The 16,020-nt window shown below is 56.3% G+C and overlaps 7 protein-coding genes across 7 annotated transcripts; 5 read left to right on the forward strand and 2 right to left on the reverse strand.

The window, feature by feature from the left end:
• The first annotated feature begins 89 nt into the window (after nt 1-89).
• Nucleotides 90-3,188, forward strand: BCV69DRAFT_283158 (DEAD-domain-containing protein). The gene is made up of 2 exons (XM_025492606.1): nt 90-401; nt 484-3,188. Exons 1-2 carry the CDS (start codon nt 158-160, stop codon nt 2,886-2,888), a joined length of 2,649 nt encoding a protein of 882 aa, XP_025347441.1. The 5' UTR covers nt 90-157; the 3' UTR covers nt 2,889-3,188.
• A 188-nt stretch (nt 3,189-3,376) lies between these two features.
• BCV69DRAFT_204827 (hypothetical protein) lies at nt 3,377-4,474 on the forward strand. Its single transcript, XM_025489714.1, has 3 exons — nt 3,377-3,637; nt 3,723-4,328; nt 4,384-4,474. Exons 1-3 carry the CDS (start codon nt 3,443-3,445, stop codon nt 4,393-4,395), a joined length of 813 nt encoding a protein of 270 aa, XP_025347442.1. The 5' UTR covers nt 3,377-3,442; the 3' UTR covers nt 4,396-4,474.
• Nucleotides 4,387-5,761, forward strand: BCV69DRAFT_204815 (hypothetical protein). The gene has a single exon (XM_025489713.1). The coding sequence runs from the start codon at nt 4,456-4,458 to the stop codon at nt 5,602-5,604; it is 1,149 nt and encodes a 382-aa protein (XP_025347443.1). The 5' UTR covers nt 4,387-4,455; the 3' UTR covers nt 5,605-5,761.
• A 262-nt stretch (nt 5,762-6,023) lies between these two features.
• BCV69DRAFT_283160 (hypothetical protein) lies at nt 6,024-8,698 on the forward strand. Its single transcript, XM_025492607.1, has 2 exons — nt 6,024-7,401; nt 7,482-8,698. Exons 1-2 carry the CDS (start codon nt 6,174-6,176, stop codon nt 8,267-8,269), a joined length of 2,016 nt encoding a protein of 671 aa, XP_025347444.1. The 5' UTR covers nt 6,024-6,173; the 3' UTR covers nt 8,270-8,698.
• Nucleotides 8,699-8,952: 254 nt separating this feature from the next.
• BCV69DRAFT_283161 (hypothetical protein) lies at nt 8,953-11,394 on the reverse strand. Its single transcript, XM_025492608.1, has 3 exons — nt 10,806-11,394; nt 10,562-10,665; nt 8,953-10,317 (listed from the first exon to the last, which is right to left on the reverse strand). Exons 1-3 carry the CDS (start codon nt 11,355-11,357, stop codon nt 9,351-9,353), a joined length of 1,623 nt encoding a protein of 540 aa, XP_025347445.1. The 5' UTR covers nt 11,358-11,394; the 3' UTR covers nt 8,953-9,350.
• Nucleotides 11,395-12,018: 624 nt separating this feature from the next.
• On the reverse strand, nt 12,019-13,634 carry BCV69DRAFT_283163 (putative ribosomal protein S4.e, cytosolic). Its single transcript, XM_025492609.1, has 3 exons — nt 13,590-13,634; nt 12,579-12,981; nt 12,019-12,485 (listed from the first exon to the last, which is right to left on the reverse strand). The coding sequence occupies exons 1-3, from the start codon at nt 13,590-13,592 to the stop codon at nt 12,094-12,096; spliced, it is 798 nt and encodes a 265-aa protein (XP_025347446.1). The 5' UTR covers nt 13,593-13,634; the 3' UTR covers nt 12,019-12,093.
• A 261-nt stretch (nt 13,635-13,895) lies between these two features.
• BCV69DRAFT_312884 (hypothetical protein) lies at nt 13,896-15,962 on the forward strand (the record flags this gene model as incomplete). The annotated part of the gene is made up of 3 exons (XM_025494978.1): nt 13,896-14,015; nt 14,110-14,180; nt 14,264-15,962. The coding sequence occupies 3 exons, from the start codon at nt 13,896-13,898 to the stop codon at nt 15,960-15,962; spliced, it is 1,890 nt and encodes a 629-aa protein (XP_025347447.1).
• Nucleotides 15,963-16,020: the final 58 nt, after the last annotated feature.

Below are 16,020 nucleotides of genomic sequence, written 5' to 3' on the forward strand. Positions count from 1 at the left end.
AGGTCTCCCTTTCCGTCGGCGCGACGGACCGGGCATTTGCGCAGGAGCCCGCCCGGCCAAAAATTTATTGGCTGGGCATCACACCTTCCCATTGTTTCACCTCGCCTGTTCACCCTCAGCGCCTGCCTGCCTCGTCGTTGTTGGCAATTCTGATACCATGGCGCCTGCAGCTGTCAAGAGGAAACGGCAGCAAGATGGCGACGGCGATAGAGGTGCGTCAACTCCTTCCTCTTCCAAGAAGCCGGCGGTGGCCAAGTCGCGCTCGAGGGACAGCCGTAAGCTCAAGCGAGACACTGAGCAAGCAGAGATTGACGATCTTGAAAGCGGCGTTGCATCATTCACACCGCCCAAGGACTACAGTCGCTTCGATCATCTGCCTCTCAGTCGAAAGACATTGCAAGGTGAGAAGGGCATCGACTGGGTGTGAGGAGGCAGTGAGCATCACAGAAATCTGACGATCATTGTTTGTCCTCTCACTATCAGGTCTGAAAAAGGCTGGATACTCTCAGATGACAGACATTCAGTCTAGATCACTTCCACTGTCTCTTCGGTCGCGTGACCTGCTAGGGGCAGCTCGTACAGGCTCGGGCAAGACGCTCGCCTTCTTGATCCCTGTTCTTGAAAGGCTGTTCAGGGCCAAGTGGGGTCCTAATGACGGTCTGGGTGCTCTGATCATTTCTCCGACCAGAGAGCTTGCCATTCAAATCTTCGAAGTGCTACGCAGGATGGGTTCTGCGCATACGTACTCTGCCGGTCTCGTCATTGGAGGCAAGGATCTCAAGCAAGAGAAGGATCGATTGGCGAGGATGAACATTCTTGTTGCTACTCCCGGACGACTTCTGCAGCATATGGATCAGACCATCGGTTTTGATTGCTCGACTCTGCAGGTGCTGGTCCTCGACGAAGCTGACCGCATTCTGGATATGGGCTTCTCCAATACACTCAATGCCATTGTCGAAAACCTCCCCAAGGATCGGCAGACGCTGTTGTTCTCAGCCACCCAGACGAAACGAGTTAAGGATCTGGCAAGACTCAGCCTCAAAGAGCCCGAATATGTGGCAGTCAGAGAATTTGTTGGTGAAGGAAAGGAAACGGGCGAGGGTAGTAGCCTCACTCCGAAGAACCTTGACCAGCACTACATGGTCGTCCCGCTTGAGGATAAGCTGAACATGCTATTCTCCTTCCTGCGATCGCATACGAAGTCGAAGCTTCTTGTCTTCTTCTCTTCCTGCCGTCAGGTCCAGTTCGCTCACGAGACATTCTGCAAGCTGCGACCGGGTATGTCTCTGATGGCGTTGCATGGCAAGCAGAAGCAAGCAAAGCGTCTGCAAATCTTCACCGATTTTACCAGGACCTCTCACGCTGCTCTCTTTGCCACTGATATTGCCGCTCGTGGTCTGGACTTCCCTGCCGTAGATTGGGTCTTGCAGATCGACTCGCCCGAAGACGTTGACACGTATGTCCATCGGGTAGGTAGAACAGCACGTTACCAGGCCAAGGGGAACTCGCTCCTCTTCCTGCTACCCAGCGAAGAGAAAGCCATGGTGTCTCGTCTCGCGGCAAAACATATCAACGCTGGCGTCATCAAACCCAGGGAGAGCAAGACACAGTCGATTCAGAATCAGTTGCAGTCCTTCCTCTTCCAGAGCCCCGAGCTGAAGTATCTAGCACAAAAGACGTTTGTGTCTTACGTCCGCTCAATCTACCTTCAGAAGGACAAGGAAGTGTTCGACGTCCTAGCCTTGCCTCTCGAGAAGTACGCTGCAAGTCTAGGTCTACCAGGCGCTCCAAAGGTCAAATTCGTCAAGGAAGCTAGCGCTGCACGTAAGAAGGCTGATGCGAAGGCGAGGGCACTGGAGAAGCAGGCTGCAAGTGAGGCCAAAGTAGTACCCACGGAAGAGTCTGTAGATCAGACACTAGATGGCAAAGTCAAAACGAAGTATGATCGCATGTTTGCCAGACAAAATCAAGGAGTCCTGTCCGAGCATTACGCCAAGCTCGTATCCGACGAGAGGCAAGAGTCACCGGACAGCGATAGCGACGATGATGATGACAGTGAGAAGCCTACAACCTTCGACGAGGCTGGTGCTGGCGCTCCGACGTCATGGCCCGGAAACGATGACGATGATTCTGGTGCCGACGACGGCGACTTCCTTACTCTCAAGAGGCAGAACCACGCGCTGGATGGCAGCGACGACGAGGCAATAAGGACTTCAACCTCGCCAGTCGCGGAGAGGAAAGATAGTCTCGACACCCAGCACTCAGAGGAGGCGAGCTATCAGCTGTCGAAGCGTAAGCTGCTGCAAGGTCAGTCCAAGAAGGCGATGGCCTCAGCAGGCAAGCGTGGAGCAGGAACTAAGTTGACCTTCGACGATGAAGGCGTACCACACGAACTGTACGAACTCCAAGACGAGATGGCCTTCCAGCAAGGAGGCTCGGCTGCCGACCAGGCTAAGCGCTTCGTCGAAGAGGAGGGAGAGAAGCTCAAGCAGCAAGACGTCGAGGACAAGGAGAGGGTCAAGGAGAAGCGGCGGGAAAAGAAGCGGCGTGAGAAGGAGAGGGGTAGAGGCCAGGATGGAAGCGATGACGAAGATGCAAGCGAAGGAGGTGCAATGGTCCTGGCTCCTATCGACGACAGGGAAGACGGCTATGTCACCCCTGACTTCGAGCTGGACAGTGAGAGCGAAGAGGGAGACAGTGATGATGACGATGACGGTCCGCCCGAAGCGGAGCAAGCGACCGGCAAGGGGCGCAAGCAGTCAGGACAGCAGCAGCAGCGCCCTCCCAAGAAGTCCAAGATTGAACGCAGGAGCGCAAAGGGCGTCTCTGAGCCAAGCAACAGTTTGGCGGCAGATGAAGAATTGGCTCTGCGGATCTTGCAAGGCTAGGAGAATTACCAACACACACAGGTGAGTAGTCGTGCTGGCACTTTGCAGCGTCTTCTCGATGATGTTTGTACGTAATTTGCGCCTGATTGGTCGGTCATCGTTAAGGACGCTCACGCCAGAGATGTCTGATGACCGACTGTGCTGAAAATGTTACCCTGAGAGCAAAGACGGAACGGGAGCAGAGAGCGGAACACACAGAATGGACTCAGTGCGACTGACACTCGCTGCGTTTCTCCTACTCTCTCAGTGACAAACTCTACAACTTCATACATACCAATCTCGATACCTTCCTGCCATTCACATTCCTCCCTGCACATTGTTGTACTTGTTTCGTGCTCCTCAATGCTACCCAAGCTCCCTCAGCATCATTGTACTCCTCGTCCTTTTCCTTGTGTGGACCGTGCAGAAGCGCGGACTGAGCGGACTGAGCGAGACTCACCTTAGTCTAGCAGCGACAAGATGGTCGGTCTGGGCCTGGTCGTTCCCTTTGAATGCTGCTACTGACTGCGAGACGTGAGCAGCATCATTGACTCCATGTGCTCCTCCACGTCATCATGACCAACCATTCCCTCTTCCAAGATCCGCTCCTGATCAGCGCCAGGCATCGGCAGCGGATCACGCGGCTGCCCCTCATCCCCTCGGCAGCAGCTTTGACGTGCGAGGAGCTCAGGACTCAATTGCAAAGGAGGCTAGCTCTGGTAAGAGGAGAAGCATTCGAGATTGAATGGTTGGACGATGATAACATCAGAGTGAGACCATTGCTCGCACGATCTATACAGGAATGCATACAGGCGTGATCTGAACAGGCATTCGCTTTCCGCTCTGTCCAATCAGTACCACATCAATGACGATGAGTCACTGCAAGATGCCTTGGAGTACTTCAGACCCTCCGAGAGCCTGCGTGAACGGAGCTCCTCCGGATCTCACTCATCCACACCATCGGTAGACCCACCCATCGAGATGCTCGTTCAGGTTCAAATCCCTTCTCGGATCTCCCTTTCAGACCTCGCCTCGTCGGATGGAGCTTCCTCCTCGCAGGGCAGTAGCTCTGGCCAGACGGAGGACTGGGGCTATGAAGATGACACTGGACGGGCTTCTTCGGAGGTATGGGAAAGAGTTGAAAGGAGCAGCAGGGATTCGGCCCAATTGAGTCAGTCCGCTAGCAGCCGCTCCTCTGGTCGGGCGCCCCTGGACGGACGCAGAAGAATGGCTCCCTATCAGCCAGATATTGCCGACGAGGATGCAGAGGACGATGCGAGGACCGAGTATGCGTATAGTCAGAGTCAAGGCGGACACAGCAGTACGGCAGAGAGCGTGCGGTACAAGGATGCGGCTTCGATGATCCCATCACATGTTGGGGTGGGCTGCGAGGTCTGCGAGGTACAGCCGATACGTGGGGTCCGCTACGTCTGCCTACAATGCGAAGGCTGTCCGAGTTTCGTGAGTATTTAGAGCACAGATGACGCTTTCTGTACTTGCTGCTGACATGGTCCAGCTGCTCCTTTAGTGTGGGGACTGCGAGGACGCTGGCGAGTCGATCCAGTACGCCCCTCATCTTGGGATACATATGGTCTTGCGGTTGCTCGAGCCACTGGCGCAAGAGGGTCCATCTGGGCTAGGTGCAAATGGATTAGCTGAGGCGCTTTTCAAGGCGGCGGCGAAGCTTACAGCATCATCGAGACTTTCAACGACAAGTGACGCTGTGGGTGAAGTCGGAAGCTCGTCATCAGAAGGCGCCAGAAACACCGTGACATTGTCACAGTCAAGTTCGGACAGCCATGACGTACAGTGCTCCTTCTGTTGCGAGCTGATCGGCCAAGGCGCTCGCTACCTCTGTGCCAACTGTCCGCTCGACCTTGCCTCCCACGGCAGTACTGCTTCCTCTGGTACAACGACGCCCTCTGCCGCATCCAAAGAAGGCAGGTCCATAGCAGGCCAGGAAGCACACACTCGAGATCTGCCGGCCATTTGGACGCCTCACGAAGGGTTCAATTTGTGCTCGGAATGCGAAAAGCACAGTCTTAGCATTCACAATCCCGATCACTTCTTCCTCCATATTCCATCGCCTGAACAAGTGGCGCGAAGTGGCAATGCGGGCATAACACCTCTACGACTCAATCCGTACCTGACCATTGATCAGCGTAAAGGATTGCTGCCTCCACTCTATTCGGATGACGGTGGCTGGGAAGAGGCCAGACTACGGATCCAAGCGGGTGCGCCGGCCATGAGTGGGTCTGACACACTACCAGCTGAACCTTCCGCACCGAGTGCCTTCCCTCCCGTGGGCAATGCTGCACAGTCTGCTTCTACCTTCATCGCTGATAATGGTACTTTACCGGTTCCAACGCCAAGTCCAGCTTTTCGGCTCTCGCGCTGGATGTGTCCATTGCCGATAGACGACATCGAGCTGACAAGACTGAGCTTGCAGGAGAGGGGCGAAGCAGCAGGCAATCTGACCACAACTGGAAGTGGGCAAATCCCTGGGGCTTTTCCCGGCACGCCACAAGAAGAAGAGCAGCAGGCCTTTTCTCCGGCGTATTTGCAGCACGAAGAGGAGTATGTGCGATCTCTGCTTCATCCGAATGTGCTGTGCGATGTCTGCTTTGAGCAGATCAAGGGTTGCTGGACTAGGTGCGCCAATTGCGTGTCCAGCTTTGATGTTGTGAGTACGCCAGAGGTCACGTCTGTAGGGATCACTCCGCCATCGGTATATTGATCTGAACATTTTGCCACCTTCACCCTTGCTGCTCAGTGCGTCGCATGTTTTCCAAAGGCCATGGAGATCCATCCGCCGACGCATTCCTTTGCCATCTTCAAGAGAAACGTCGACATTGAGCTGTATCGGTCTTTGGTGGACCACATTGACGCGCAGGACGGCGAGGTGTGGGGGTCCCAGTGGGGTCCGACACGCGCCATGATTCCTCTGTTGCTGGTATGATTGCGCTCCACCACCAATGAGATGAGTGTCACGAGTGATCTGCCTGCAGGCCCCTGTGGTTCTCTATCTGTACCGCTGCCTTGGCCAGATGGATGAGTTGGGTGGTGCTGCCTCGGTCCTGCACCCCGCCCTCCACCCCGCCTGTCTGCTCCTGCAAGCCCCCGCGTCTCCCCGCTGCGCCCACGACGAGTCTAAATCCTGCCAGTCTACTTTTAGCCGCACCTCACCGCCCGCCCTACCGTAGACTCCTTCACATTCCTTTACGCTGCGATACTCGATCTGTTCTCCACGCATCAGACGGAGGGCGTCCTCCTTTCCATTTTCAGCTGCTGCTGACGCCAGACGTCATGTCCTCTTCGTATACGCACAACGACCATGCCTATGCCGGTGGATCCTACGCCAGCTACCAAGGCGGAACCTCTCACAACCACAGCCAAAACCAAAGCTACAATCACGGGCCTTCCTCCTCATCCACGTCGTCTTCGCCCTACACATCCGCTTCTCAACCTCCTCCGTCTTCCTATGCTCCCGATGGTACCTCACGGCTTGCTAGGGATGGCACACAGCGTACCGCCCAGACTCACACAAGTCGCCAGTCTTCGCGCTATACAGAGGGAGCACCCACCACGACCAAGACCCGCTCCAATGGCGATCGTGCGAGCAGGAGTGGCGGGACAACTAGCAACGTCTCTCGTGGATTGGCACTCCCCCTGAGCACCCCTCGTCAGCTGGGGACCGGTCTGATCCCTTCCAGGAGCTCGGCGTGGTTTCTGCTCGTAGTCGTCCTCGAATCACTTACGGTCATCGGTCTAGTGGCGGCTGTATTTGGCATCGTAGAGGTACGGACAGAGACGCTCTCGCAAGATGCAAAGACGGTGCCCGTCTTTCTTGCGCTCCTCGTCTTTGGCTTCCTCTTCTTCATCGTAATGGCGCTGGACGCCTTTAGGCTACACAACACTATTCAAATTTACGGCTGTCTGATCCTCAATCTCGCACTGCTCATCACTGCAGCTCTGCAGATTTCTCAAGTGAGAGATGCGTTTGTGAATCAGGATGAGGCAGGGTTGGGAGTACCCTGCGTGAATAGACGCAGTCGACGCTGCAATGCTGTACGGACCCTCTACCCCGATATAGAGCCCCTCCTCATCGCTGTCCCCGTGGTAGTGGGCGTGGCTCAGGGCCCCCTCACGTACTTTACCCTGAAGCTCTCTCAAGACTTTGGTTGGGAAATCTATCGCAAGATCGGTGCGGACCTACGCAAAAGACGCATGATGCTCGTGTACCAGATCTTCGTCTGCTTCCTCAAGTACACTGGGTTCTTCGGCTTGGCATTCTGCATAGCCTATCTCATCCTCGTCTCCAAGCGACACGATGTAGAGTTTGCACTTACCATCGCTGCTATACCTGCAGCGATTGTAGTATTGTTCCTGAGTGCAATTGCGGTGCAAAAGGAGCTGAGGAGCTTGATGTCCTTTTGTGTGCTGTGCATGCTTGCTGGGATCGCCTACTTCATATTCAAGATCACGAGAATCTTTGAGCCCGAAACGGAGCAGCAGTACAGAACTGTTCGACTCAGTAAGTATGAGCAGAGAAGCACCATTTGAGCTTTTCAGACTCTATTGAGCAAGCAGCTCACATCCTTTCTCCACCCGCAGGTCTCACCTTCTTTTCCGTCCTCTCCATCCTCTCCCTCCTCACAACCCTCGCCCTAGCCATCGTCTGTACCCTCAACTTCGGCAAAGGCCTCAAGGAAGCTCACGAGACAATGGGCGGTCTACTGGGAACGTTCAACAGGAGAGCGGCAAGGAGGAGACAGGATGAGGCTCAGCCTGTTGAGATTGAAGCGGGGGAAAAGGAGGGAGAGGAAGTCAGTGGAAGTGGCGATGGAAGATTAGCTGGGGTGGGAGAGGAGGACGAAGAGGATGATGAAGCTGCTGAGAGTCGTAGCTCTCTTGGTCGTGCAGGTCGCGGGCAAGGTCAAGAACAAGGAGCTACAGCGACAGTGGCGCCAGCGGCAGCGACAGGTGGGGCGAGCTATTCGAGCTACGAGCCACCCTTACAGCAACACCAAGACCACCCCTACTACCCAGCCTCCTCTACGCTCGACTCACCCCACCACCCAAGCATGAGCACCACGACACCAGGGACGGGATACTCCTCCACATCCAGTCCCACAAGTGCACGACCGTCGCGCGCTCTCCCCTACTCGAATCAGGAGGATGAAGCCATTACCGGTCGACACGGTGCCCGTGCGCAATCTGGCTACGCTCCCAGCTTCCTCTCTAACACGACAGGGAACACTCACACTACTGCGTCCGGTAGACGCACGAGCGGGACAGGCAGGGGACCCCTTCCGCCTGTGCCGATGCCTACTGCCGGTGCGCAGGCGGGGGCGGGTCAGGGTGCTGCGCCGGCTTTGCAGAGGAGGATCTCCCTGGATTAGAACCTACGTAGTTGGGGTGATCTGCTGGTATTATACCTCTGAGAGGCTCGATGGTCACCTTTTTTCTTGCTCTCATTCTTGTCGTCGGTCTCTCCTTGTTACTTTCTCACTTCTCACTACTCTCCCGTCACCAGTCACTCTCAATTGTCAATTGTCACCAGTCCTCTCACCCTCTCCACACACTTCTCGCTTCCACTGTCCAGCTGTACGCTCCATGGCGCGATGGCTTCGACTCTTCCTCCTCCTTCTAGATAGACGTACCTTTTCTTCCCTCCCCTTTCCCCTTTCCCTTTCCCCTCCCTGGCACAACGCCGTGCTTTGAAACTCGCGATACCCTTCTCTCTCCCTTCCTCCGCCTCTCTTTTTCTACCGCCTCTGTACCACCTTCTTTTTTGTCCTCTTTGTTAGAAATGTACTACTACTTATTCATAGCCAGGGCCATACCCATAGCCCGATGCCATAGCCGAAGACCGAAGACCGAAGCCGAAGACCGAAGACCGAACCCGAAGAGCGAGACAGAGACGGAGACATGCCAATCCAATGCGATGGAATGTGGACGGACAGACAGACGACACTTCCTTTCCTTCTATTTTGACCCAAATAGATAGGTAGGGGATAGACAGACAGACAGACAGACAGACAGGCAGGCAGGCAGGCAAGGCAAGCCAAGGTTCCATGAAGTACCTATACTATTGATTTCACTTTCTTCTGATCTGATCTTAATCTTGATCTTGATCTTGATCTTCGACTTGAACTTGGGCTAATCTCTTTGAGATTCGAGCTGCACAACAATTGATGATCGGGTCGGACAGAGCTAGAGAGGGAGAGATGGAGGGAACAAGATTGAGGATACAAGTTGGAGTCGGGTGGCTTGTGGTGGGACAATGTGCTGAGTGAGTGAGCGAGTGAGTGAGTGAGTAGAGGAGACGAGAGGGAGAGGAAGGGAATAGAGGGCTCAAGCAAAGAATCTAGAGTGAGAAGAAGCAAGATGACACCCTATCTCCGGAGGCGCTCAAACAACGAAGTGAGCTGCGCTCCCCCTCCTTTCTGCCCCATTAATGCCCATCTCATTCTATTCACTCTACTTGGTCGACTCGGTTGCATTGTTGAATACGAGCAAGTTGACCGTGTCCTTGTCAAGCGAGTGGAGAGCGCCCTTTGTGGCCACCTTCTCAATGAGGATCTTGAGGTCATCGGGGGAGAGGGCGTTCAGGATGGGTCCGTCTGCGAACTTGGCAAAGGTGTCGGCACCCTCCTCGGCGCCAAAGAGCCACTGGGTAGCCTTGAAGGCCATCAGGGCCATCGAGTCGGGCAGAGGCAGCGAAGCGAGGAGAGGAGAGACCTTGGAAGTCATGAAGGAGAGGCTGCTCGCAGATGACGACGAGGTGTCGGTCAAGCTGAGGTAGTAGGCCAGGATACCGCACACGTGAGGAGAGGCCATCGAGGTACCGGAGATGGTGTTGGTGCTGGTGTTGCCAGTGTTCCAGGTGGAGAGGATGTTCAGTCCGGGGCCAAAGACGTCGACGCACTTGCCCTTGTTGGAGAAGTAGGCACGGTCATCCTGGATGGTCGAAGCTCCGACGGTGACGGGGCCAGGGGCAGAGGCGGGCGAGGTGTTGCAAGCGTCTTGGTTCTCGTTTCCGGCAGCGACGGCAAAGGCAAGTCCAGACTTGGTAGCACCGTCAACGGCACGGTCAAGGGTAGGCGACTTTCCACCACCGAGGGACATGTTGGCTACGAATCCCTTGTGCTTCTTTGCCTTTGTGCTAGAGGGAGCGAGGGCGAACTCAGCGGAGCGCTTCTTGGCGTCGGCGACGGCCCACAGGACACCGCCGGTGACATCGGACATGGAGCCGGAGCCAGAGTCGGACAGGACCTTGACGGCGACGGCCTCAGCCTTCTTGGCCACACCGTACTTGTTGGAGATGACGGTTCCGGTGCAGTGAGTGCCGTGTCCGTTGCCGTCCCTGTCGGTGGAGCCGGCGGGCATGGTCTTACCCCAAGAGGCTCGGCCCTCGAACTCTACATGGTTGATGTTGATACCGGTGCTGTAGAGGGGGGAGCAGAGGTGGTATGGATGGCGTCAGTGTCGCGTTGCTATGTCACTGGTGTATGGGGGACCCTGAAGCGGAGTTGGTTGATGGCTCCCTCCACGCCAACTGAGGGAGGTCCCTGCAGGGCTGAGCCGAGCGGGCGGGCGCCAGGCACTGGAGCAGTGTCGCGCGGAATTCAAGCTGCCACTGTCCGTTACTCCTCGCCGCATCGTATCGCGTGCTTCGATGATCTACTCACTCGATGATGTATGCTACCACTCCCTCGCCGGCGTGTGAGTCGTACAGATACTTGGAGAATGTGCCAAGGCCGAGCTGCTTTCGGTGCGAAACTCGAGAGAGACCCTGTGCGGTAAGAAGTAGGACGAAGAGATAATGATGCCGATGTCAGATCTCCGATAGCCGTATAACTCGCTCAGCCGCCACCAGCACTGATCAAGGCACAACATGCTAGCCGTTGTTCCTGACACCACTTGTCTACTCACCCAAGGGGCTCCCTTCTCGAGGTTCTGGCTGTGAGCGCTCTGGGCAGAGACGGCCTCGTCAATGGAGACGTCGTAAGGGACGTCCCAGACCATGGAACCGTCATAGGGCATCTCCGTAGTCTTGACGACTGAGTCGAGCTCGACATACTCTACTTCGGGCAGAGCACGGATGTAGTCGATGACATCCGGTGTGAACTTGCCGGCGTATCCCTGGAGGCTCTCGTCGAGTTCGTAGATGTGACCGATTCCATCGGCTCCCTCAGCAGAGGCTCCGTGGAATGCGGATGCGCTGAGCTGGGCGGTGCTGATGAGTTGCTGGTGAGCAAGGAACTGAGTTGCGCTAAGACCACCCTTGAGCATGATCATGTAGGACCCCTCGATGACGGGGTGGGTGCCCTGAGTGCGCAAAGGGGCGACCTCGTCGACGGAGTAGCTGGAGAGGGAGGCACCAGGTACGAAAGGTGGAGGTGTGGCTGGCCGAGGAGCGGCCATGGCAGCTGGTGCGGCTGCCATGAGCGCTGCAGCGAGCAGGCTGAATTGAGGTGAGCGCATGGTGTGTATTTGTGTGTGAGGAGTGAGTCGGGGGGAGGAGTGATGGGCAGGATAGGATCAGATGTCAAGGGCGGCCCTGGGGTGACTTGAGTTGGACGGGTAACGTTGGCAGGCAGCCGTGCGGGCGGGGCGGGGCGGGGCGCTTAGGGGCCGCGAGGCGCGCCCTTGAGAGATAAGTGGTCCGCGCAACATCTCGGGAGACTGGCCAGGTGCCCAAAGCCTTGGTCAGCGTCATCCCCCCGCATCGGTTGGCAGGAGGATGGCCAGATGTCGGACCGGATCACAAACAACCGCCGCACCGAAGCAGCTGACAGTCAGGCAGCCCTCCCTTGCGCCAAGACCGACTGTCTTTGACAGGAAGCCCTCTCGCGATCAAAGGATTCGGATGCTCCACCTGCGTGCTGACTGGCTACACAATGCACACTCACTAGCAACCCTCGCTCATAGAGGCAATGTTTTCGTGATTTTACAGGGAATGAAGACAAGAAAGGGGGCGATGAGTGATGCAGAGGACATCAGATGGAGAGAGTTTTGCTCAACGATGCACGGGAACCTCCCAAATCCCACGTCGATCGAAGAGAGAGATCGGGACAAGTCTCGCAAGCTAGTCTCAATGCTGGAACCGCTTGCGTATTGTCAAGAGAGGGTGTGAATGTATACAGGACGCAAAGCAGTAAAGGAAAACAATTGACTACACAAGAGAAAAGACGAGCATCGCTGCTGCACCTTGACCCTTTTAAGCCTCCCTGGCTTCACGCTGACGCCTGCGCTGGTCACGCTCCTCGGCAATCGACAGCTTGATACCACCTCCCTTGGGGATGGAGATCCAGGGCTTCGAGTCGGGGGGAGCAATGGCGAAGATGTTGTTCATCCTGGTCGAGAAGTCTCGGCCCAGAGCGTCACGGACGTGGCCAATGTCGAATCCACCAGTGTGCTTCTCACGTCCGACCAGAGTACCAACACGACCCTGGTTACGACCACCAGTCACCATGCAGGTGATGCCAGTGTCGAGGTGGATGTGCTCCTCCAGCTTGCCAGTCTCGATGTTGAAGCGAACGGTGTCACCGACACGGATGAGCGGGTCGGGGTATCGGATGGTACGGCCGTCGTGGGTGACGATGAGGGGGACTGAATGGAAAAAGAAGGACGAAAGGGAAGCGAAAGACGAGTCAGTTCCAGTCGCACGGACAAAGGCTGCATGACAGTGAAGGTCTTACTCACCACCCTTGGCACCGAGCTGAGCCTTCCTGACCTTCAGCAGCTTGTAGCTAGCCTCCTCGCCAGTGATTCGGTGAACGACGAATCGACCCTTCACATCGTAGAGGATACGGAAGCTCTCTCCCGACTTCTCGATGGAGACAACGTCCATCAGACCAGTGGGGTAGGTGGGCTCGGTTCGGACCTTATTGTCCACCTTGATCAGTCGCTGAGCAGTGATGGCAATAACCTCACGCCCGGTGAGAGCGTACTTCAGACGGTTGCGGAGGAGGATGACCAGGGGGAGAGACTCTCGGGTCTTGTGTGGACCGTTCGAGGGGCGGGGAGCGTAGGTGCCGCCCAGCTTGTCCAGCATCCAGGAGGATGGGGCAGCGAGCCTCTTCATGTGCTTTCGTGGACCGCGAACCTAGAGACAGTGAGGGAACCAGGAGAGAAGATGCGGAGAATCGTCAGTGGATGTGCTCGAGAATGATGTGATCCAGATCTGCGGTACGCCCCGTCCTCCCTCTATCGGCGTCCTCTGTCGCGTACGCCTCAAATGCTCTGGCAGGGCTAAAAGCGGGATGCGTCCCTGTTGCCATGACCTCCTAAGCACCTCCGTCCAATGTCCATCTCTCCATTCCTGTCATCTCCTCTGCCCATGCCCCGACGGTGCCTGTTCTGCTTCCTTGCTCGCAAGGTCGACTCAGACGTAAGAAGATGTCTGCAGAGCTCGAGTAGAGCTTAAGCAAGCCATACATGTGTTTGTCTTCTGTCGTATGTCATCAATGTAGCAAGCGAGCGAAGTGCGCTCGTCTCTCCGAGAAAGATGGACGAGGACACAGGAAGCAGGACACTCTTTGCCTAGAGGAGGCAGTCGTGGACTGGCCATTGTAGCTATGAACCGGCAGAGGCAGTCCCGAAGCTTGTGCGAGGCTGCATCGGTGGGATGATCTGCAACCCTCTTTCCTGCCTTCGCAGATCCTAGCGTCTGTCTGTGTCGGTATGTACGGTCTACTGCATCTTGATGCTTACCATGGTGTCGTAGTCTTGAGGGGGATGAGGATGTGAGGGTGAGGTGACGGAGGATGGTGAGTGCGAATCCAGGAAGCTACGACTTGAGGCGAGGCAGGCAGGGCGGGCAGGAATTCTTGCTGCGCCGGAGCTTCCTCTGCGCGCGGTCTTCTCAGGCGGGCCAGCCACCGCACACTTCACTTCACCCGCCTGCCTGGACGCGGAAGCAGCGCCACGCCGGACTGAGCCACGCTTCCTTGTCAAATTGACGCCCAACGCTACTCCACGCCAGAGGTACCCATGGCGGCCCCATACCAGCACACGAGCATGACAGACCTCCAATGGTCCACCAACCTGCGCGACAGCGAATATGACTACTTGATCGAAGACGACGCTGCCCATGAGCCGATCACCTCAACCTATGCTCGCGATGAAGTAGCTGAGATTGTTGGTCTGATGGGACAGGGACTGTCATAGCCGCAGAGAGCTTTGGATTGGACTGGACTAATGGCCCCCTTTGACCCCTTCTTCCATCCATTAGCGAAGTCTAGACAGCTCCTTTATCGAAGAAGATGATGTTCACTTCGTGGAGACGCCCTTGTCAGACTTGAGGTGATAGAGCCAAGTGTTACCAGGGTCACTCCGCTAACCATATCTGCAATTGCATTCCTTCGTCGACGACCCTTTGCCCGCAGTACAATCGCACAGAGATTGGCAGCCTCACGTCAACGGCAGAAGAGGAAGCATGATGTGGTACCGAGCAACTGCCGAGGCGATGTTGCGAGCAAGAAGCAGCATATATGCGGCTCTCAGCCTACCTCGGTCACCACGGAGCCCACCTCTCCCTCCAGCTCTACCACCTTTCCCGCTGCTTCTTCCTCCGGAAGCACCTTGCGTACATCGCCACCGCAGTCTGACAGTCTCAGAGATCTGCAGCCCTCCACGAGCACTGCATACGATCAGGTGGCCCACGCTGCCGCCTCGCTGACGCAGGCTCCCGCGCCCACACGATCCTTTCCACCTTTGCGACCAGCTCGAGTTGGATTGTCAAAGCCAGCGACCACGAGCCGAAAGACTGGGCAGCAGCAGCTGTGCTTCTCGCAGATTCAGGGAAGCCAGCAAGTTCAGAGCCACGCCAAGTCTGTTCAGACCGAGTCGAATAGTATCGACTCCTATTATGATGGCTTCTTCTGCTGGGGAGATGAACTTGAGATCTTTAGGGATGCAGTCACTCCAGAAGACAGTACACGAGCACATCTCCCAGCTGAATCGAGCAGTCTAGAAGGCAAGAGACAACGTTCTCGGCACTTCGGCGGACTTGAGCAGTACACAGACGCAAGCTATCTTGCAGAAGCCAGACCGGCCATGAGTAAGCCGTCCACACCAATAGTCATACCCTCAAGCGATTCCGAAGACGACGACAGCGACATATTTGCCTTCGACCCGAGGCGGGAGAGCCTCAGTACTGCTGCAAGCTCTATAGCCCCAGGCGATGTCATCGGCCGATCGCTTTTGCGAGATACATCAGCTGCGGTGACCTGCTTACCAGAGTCGATCATACAGTATCAGCAGGCCGCGCCACAGACATCCCCCATCAAATCTCGGCTTGTCCAGCGCGACCACGATCCTGACGCCCAGACAAGATCGTCTTCGCAGGTCATTCGCTCGTTGCGAGCTCACCAGGATCAAAGCCGATGGTCTCCTCCTATGCCGGCGACAACGGACTGCAACGCTCGTTACAACGCTACCATATCTTACGGAAGCTCAGAGAGCTCACCAGCATCGCTGCGCTCACGTCTATCAGCTGCAGGCCGTAGCTCTCTTTCGACCTACTCATTTGACACAAGGTCTCAAGAGACTCGTCAAGCCGACCGAGCGCATCGTCGCAGACTGGCGCCGCCTCTCACCCCGGCCGCTCATATCAGGTCTGCCACCCCAAGGCCGTCACACAACAGCGCCGTGTCACGCTTTGCGCCTCCAACTCAGCAGACTAGCTTTTCATACCCAAAGGCTGCGTTGTCAGATGTCACCTCCACTCCTTTCAGACGATGGCATGCCAATGACTCTCCACTTTGGCATCGGGGCTTGAGTCCCATAAGCGGAGGTGGCGGATCGCTCGTACCGCGAAGGAACGGCGTCAGTCGCGCAGCAAGAGAGGCAGTCGTGCGACGCTTCAACATCGCAGCCCTGTCACCAGGAGCGCCTACGATCCCCCTCTCTCGCGCAGGCGAATGTTCATTCGGACAGGCCCAGGGCTCCAGAAGTAGCGAGAACGGCTACGCTATCCGAAAGCTGCCTCCGGATGTCGATGTGACCGTCCAGCATGTGGGCGGAAGTGACGGTGTCAAGCGGAGGCTGACTCTTTTCAAACCGTCCGGCCGGACTCAGTGGTGAGAGACACCGGAAGAGACACCGGAAGAATGGATTTGTTGGTCGTTTGCAAGGAATTGTC

The sequence above is a fragment of the Pseudomicrostroma glucosiphilum genome (genome assembly GCF_003144135.1).
Source record: "Pseudomicrostroma glucosiphilum strain MCA 4718 unplaced genomic scaffold BCV69scaffold_8, whole genome shotgun sequence".
Taxonomy (NCBI): Eukaryota; Fungi; Basidiomycota; class Exobasidiomycetes; order Microstromatales; family Microstromataceae; genus Microstroma; species Microstroma glucosiphilum.

Excerpts from the sequence above, each read along its gene's own strand:
- BCV69DRAFT_283163 (XM_025492609.1), bottom strand. Across the intron at positions 12,486-12,578 it reads TCAGCTCGGTGCCAAGGGTG|TCCCCCTCATCGTCACCCAC; the intron begins GTGAGTAAGACC and ends TTTTCCATTCAG.
- BCV69DRAFT_204815 (XM_025489713.1), top strand. The coding sequence starts at position 4,456 with ATGGTCTTGCGGTTGCTCGAGCCACTGGCGCAAGAGGGTCCATCTGGG.
- BCV69DRAFT_283158 (XM_025492606.1), top strand. The coding sequence starts at position 158 with ATGGCGCCTGCAGCTGTCAAGAGGAAACGGCAGCAAGATGGCGACGGC. Across the intron at positions 402-483 it reads CAGTCGAAAGACATTGCAAG|GTCTGAAAAAGGCTGGATAC; the intron begins GTGAGAAGGGCA and ends TCTCACTATCAG.
- BCV69DRAFT_283160 (XM_025492607.1), top strand. The coding sequence starts at position 6,174 with ATGTCCTCTTCGTATACGCACAACGACCATGCCTATGCCGGTGGATCC. Across the intron at positions 7,402-7,481 it reads GTACAGAACTGTTCGACTCA|GTCTCACCTTCTTTTCCGTC; the intron begins GTAAGTATGAGC and ends CTCCACCCGCAG.
- BCV69DRAFT_204827 (XM_025489714.1), top strand. The coding sequence starts at position 3,443 with ATGACCAACCATTCCCTCTTCCAAGATCCGCTCCTGATCAGCGCCAGG. Across the intron at positions 3,638-3,722 it reads TGGACGATGATAACATCAGA|TACCACATCAATGACGATGA; the intron begins GTGAGACCATTG and ends CTGTCCAATCAG.
- BCV69DRAFT_283161 (XM_025492608.1), bottom strand. The coding sequence starts at position 11,357 with ATGCGCTCACCTCAATTCAGCCTGCTCGCTGCAGCGCTCATGGCAGCC. Across the intron at positions 10,666-10,805 it reads TCGAGAAGGGAGCCCCTTGG|GGTCTCTCTCGAGTTTCGCA; the intron begins GTGAGTAGACAA and ends CTTACCGCACAG. Across the intron at positions 10,318-10,561 it reads GTGGTAGCATACATCATCGA|CACCGGTATCAACATCAACC; the intron begins GTGAGTAGATCA and ends CCCCCTCTACAG.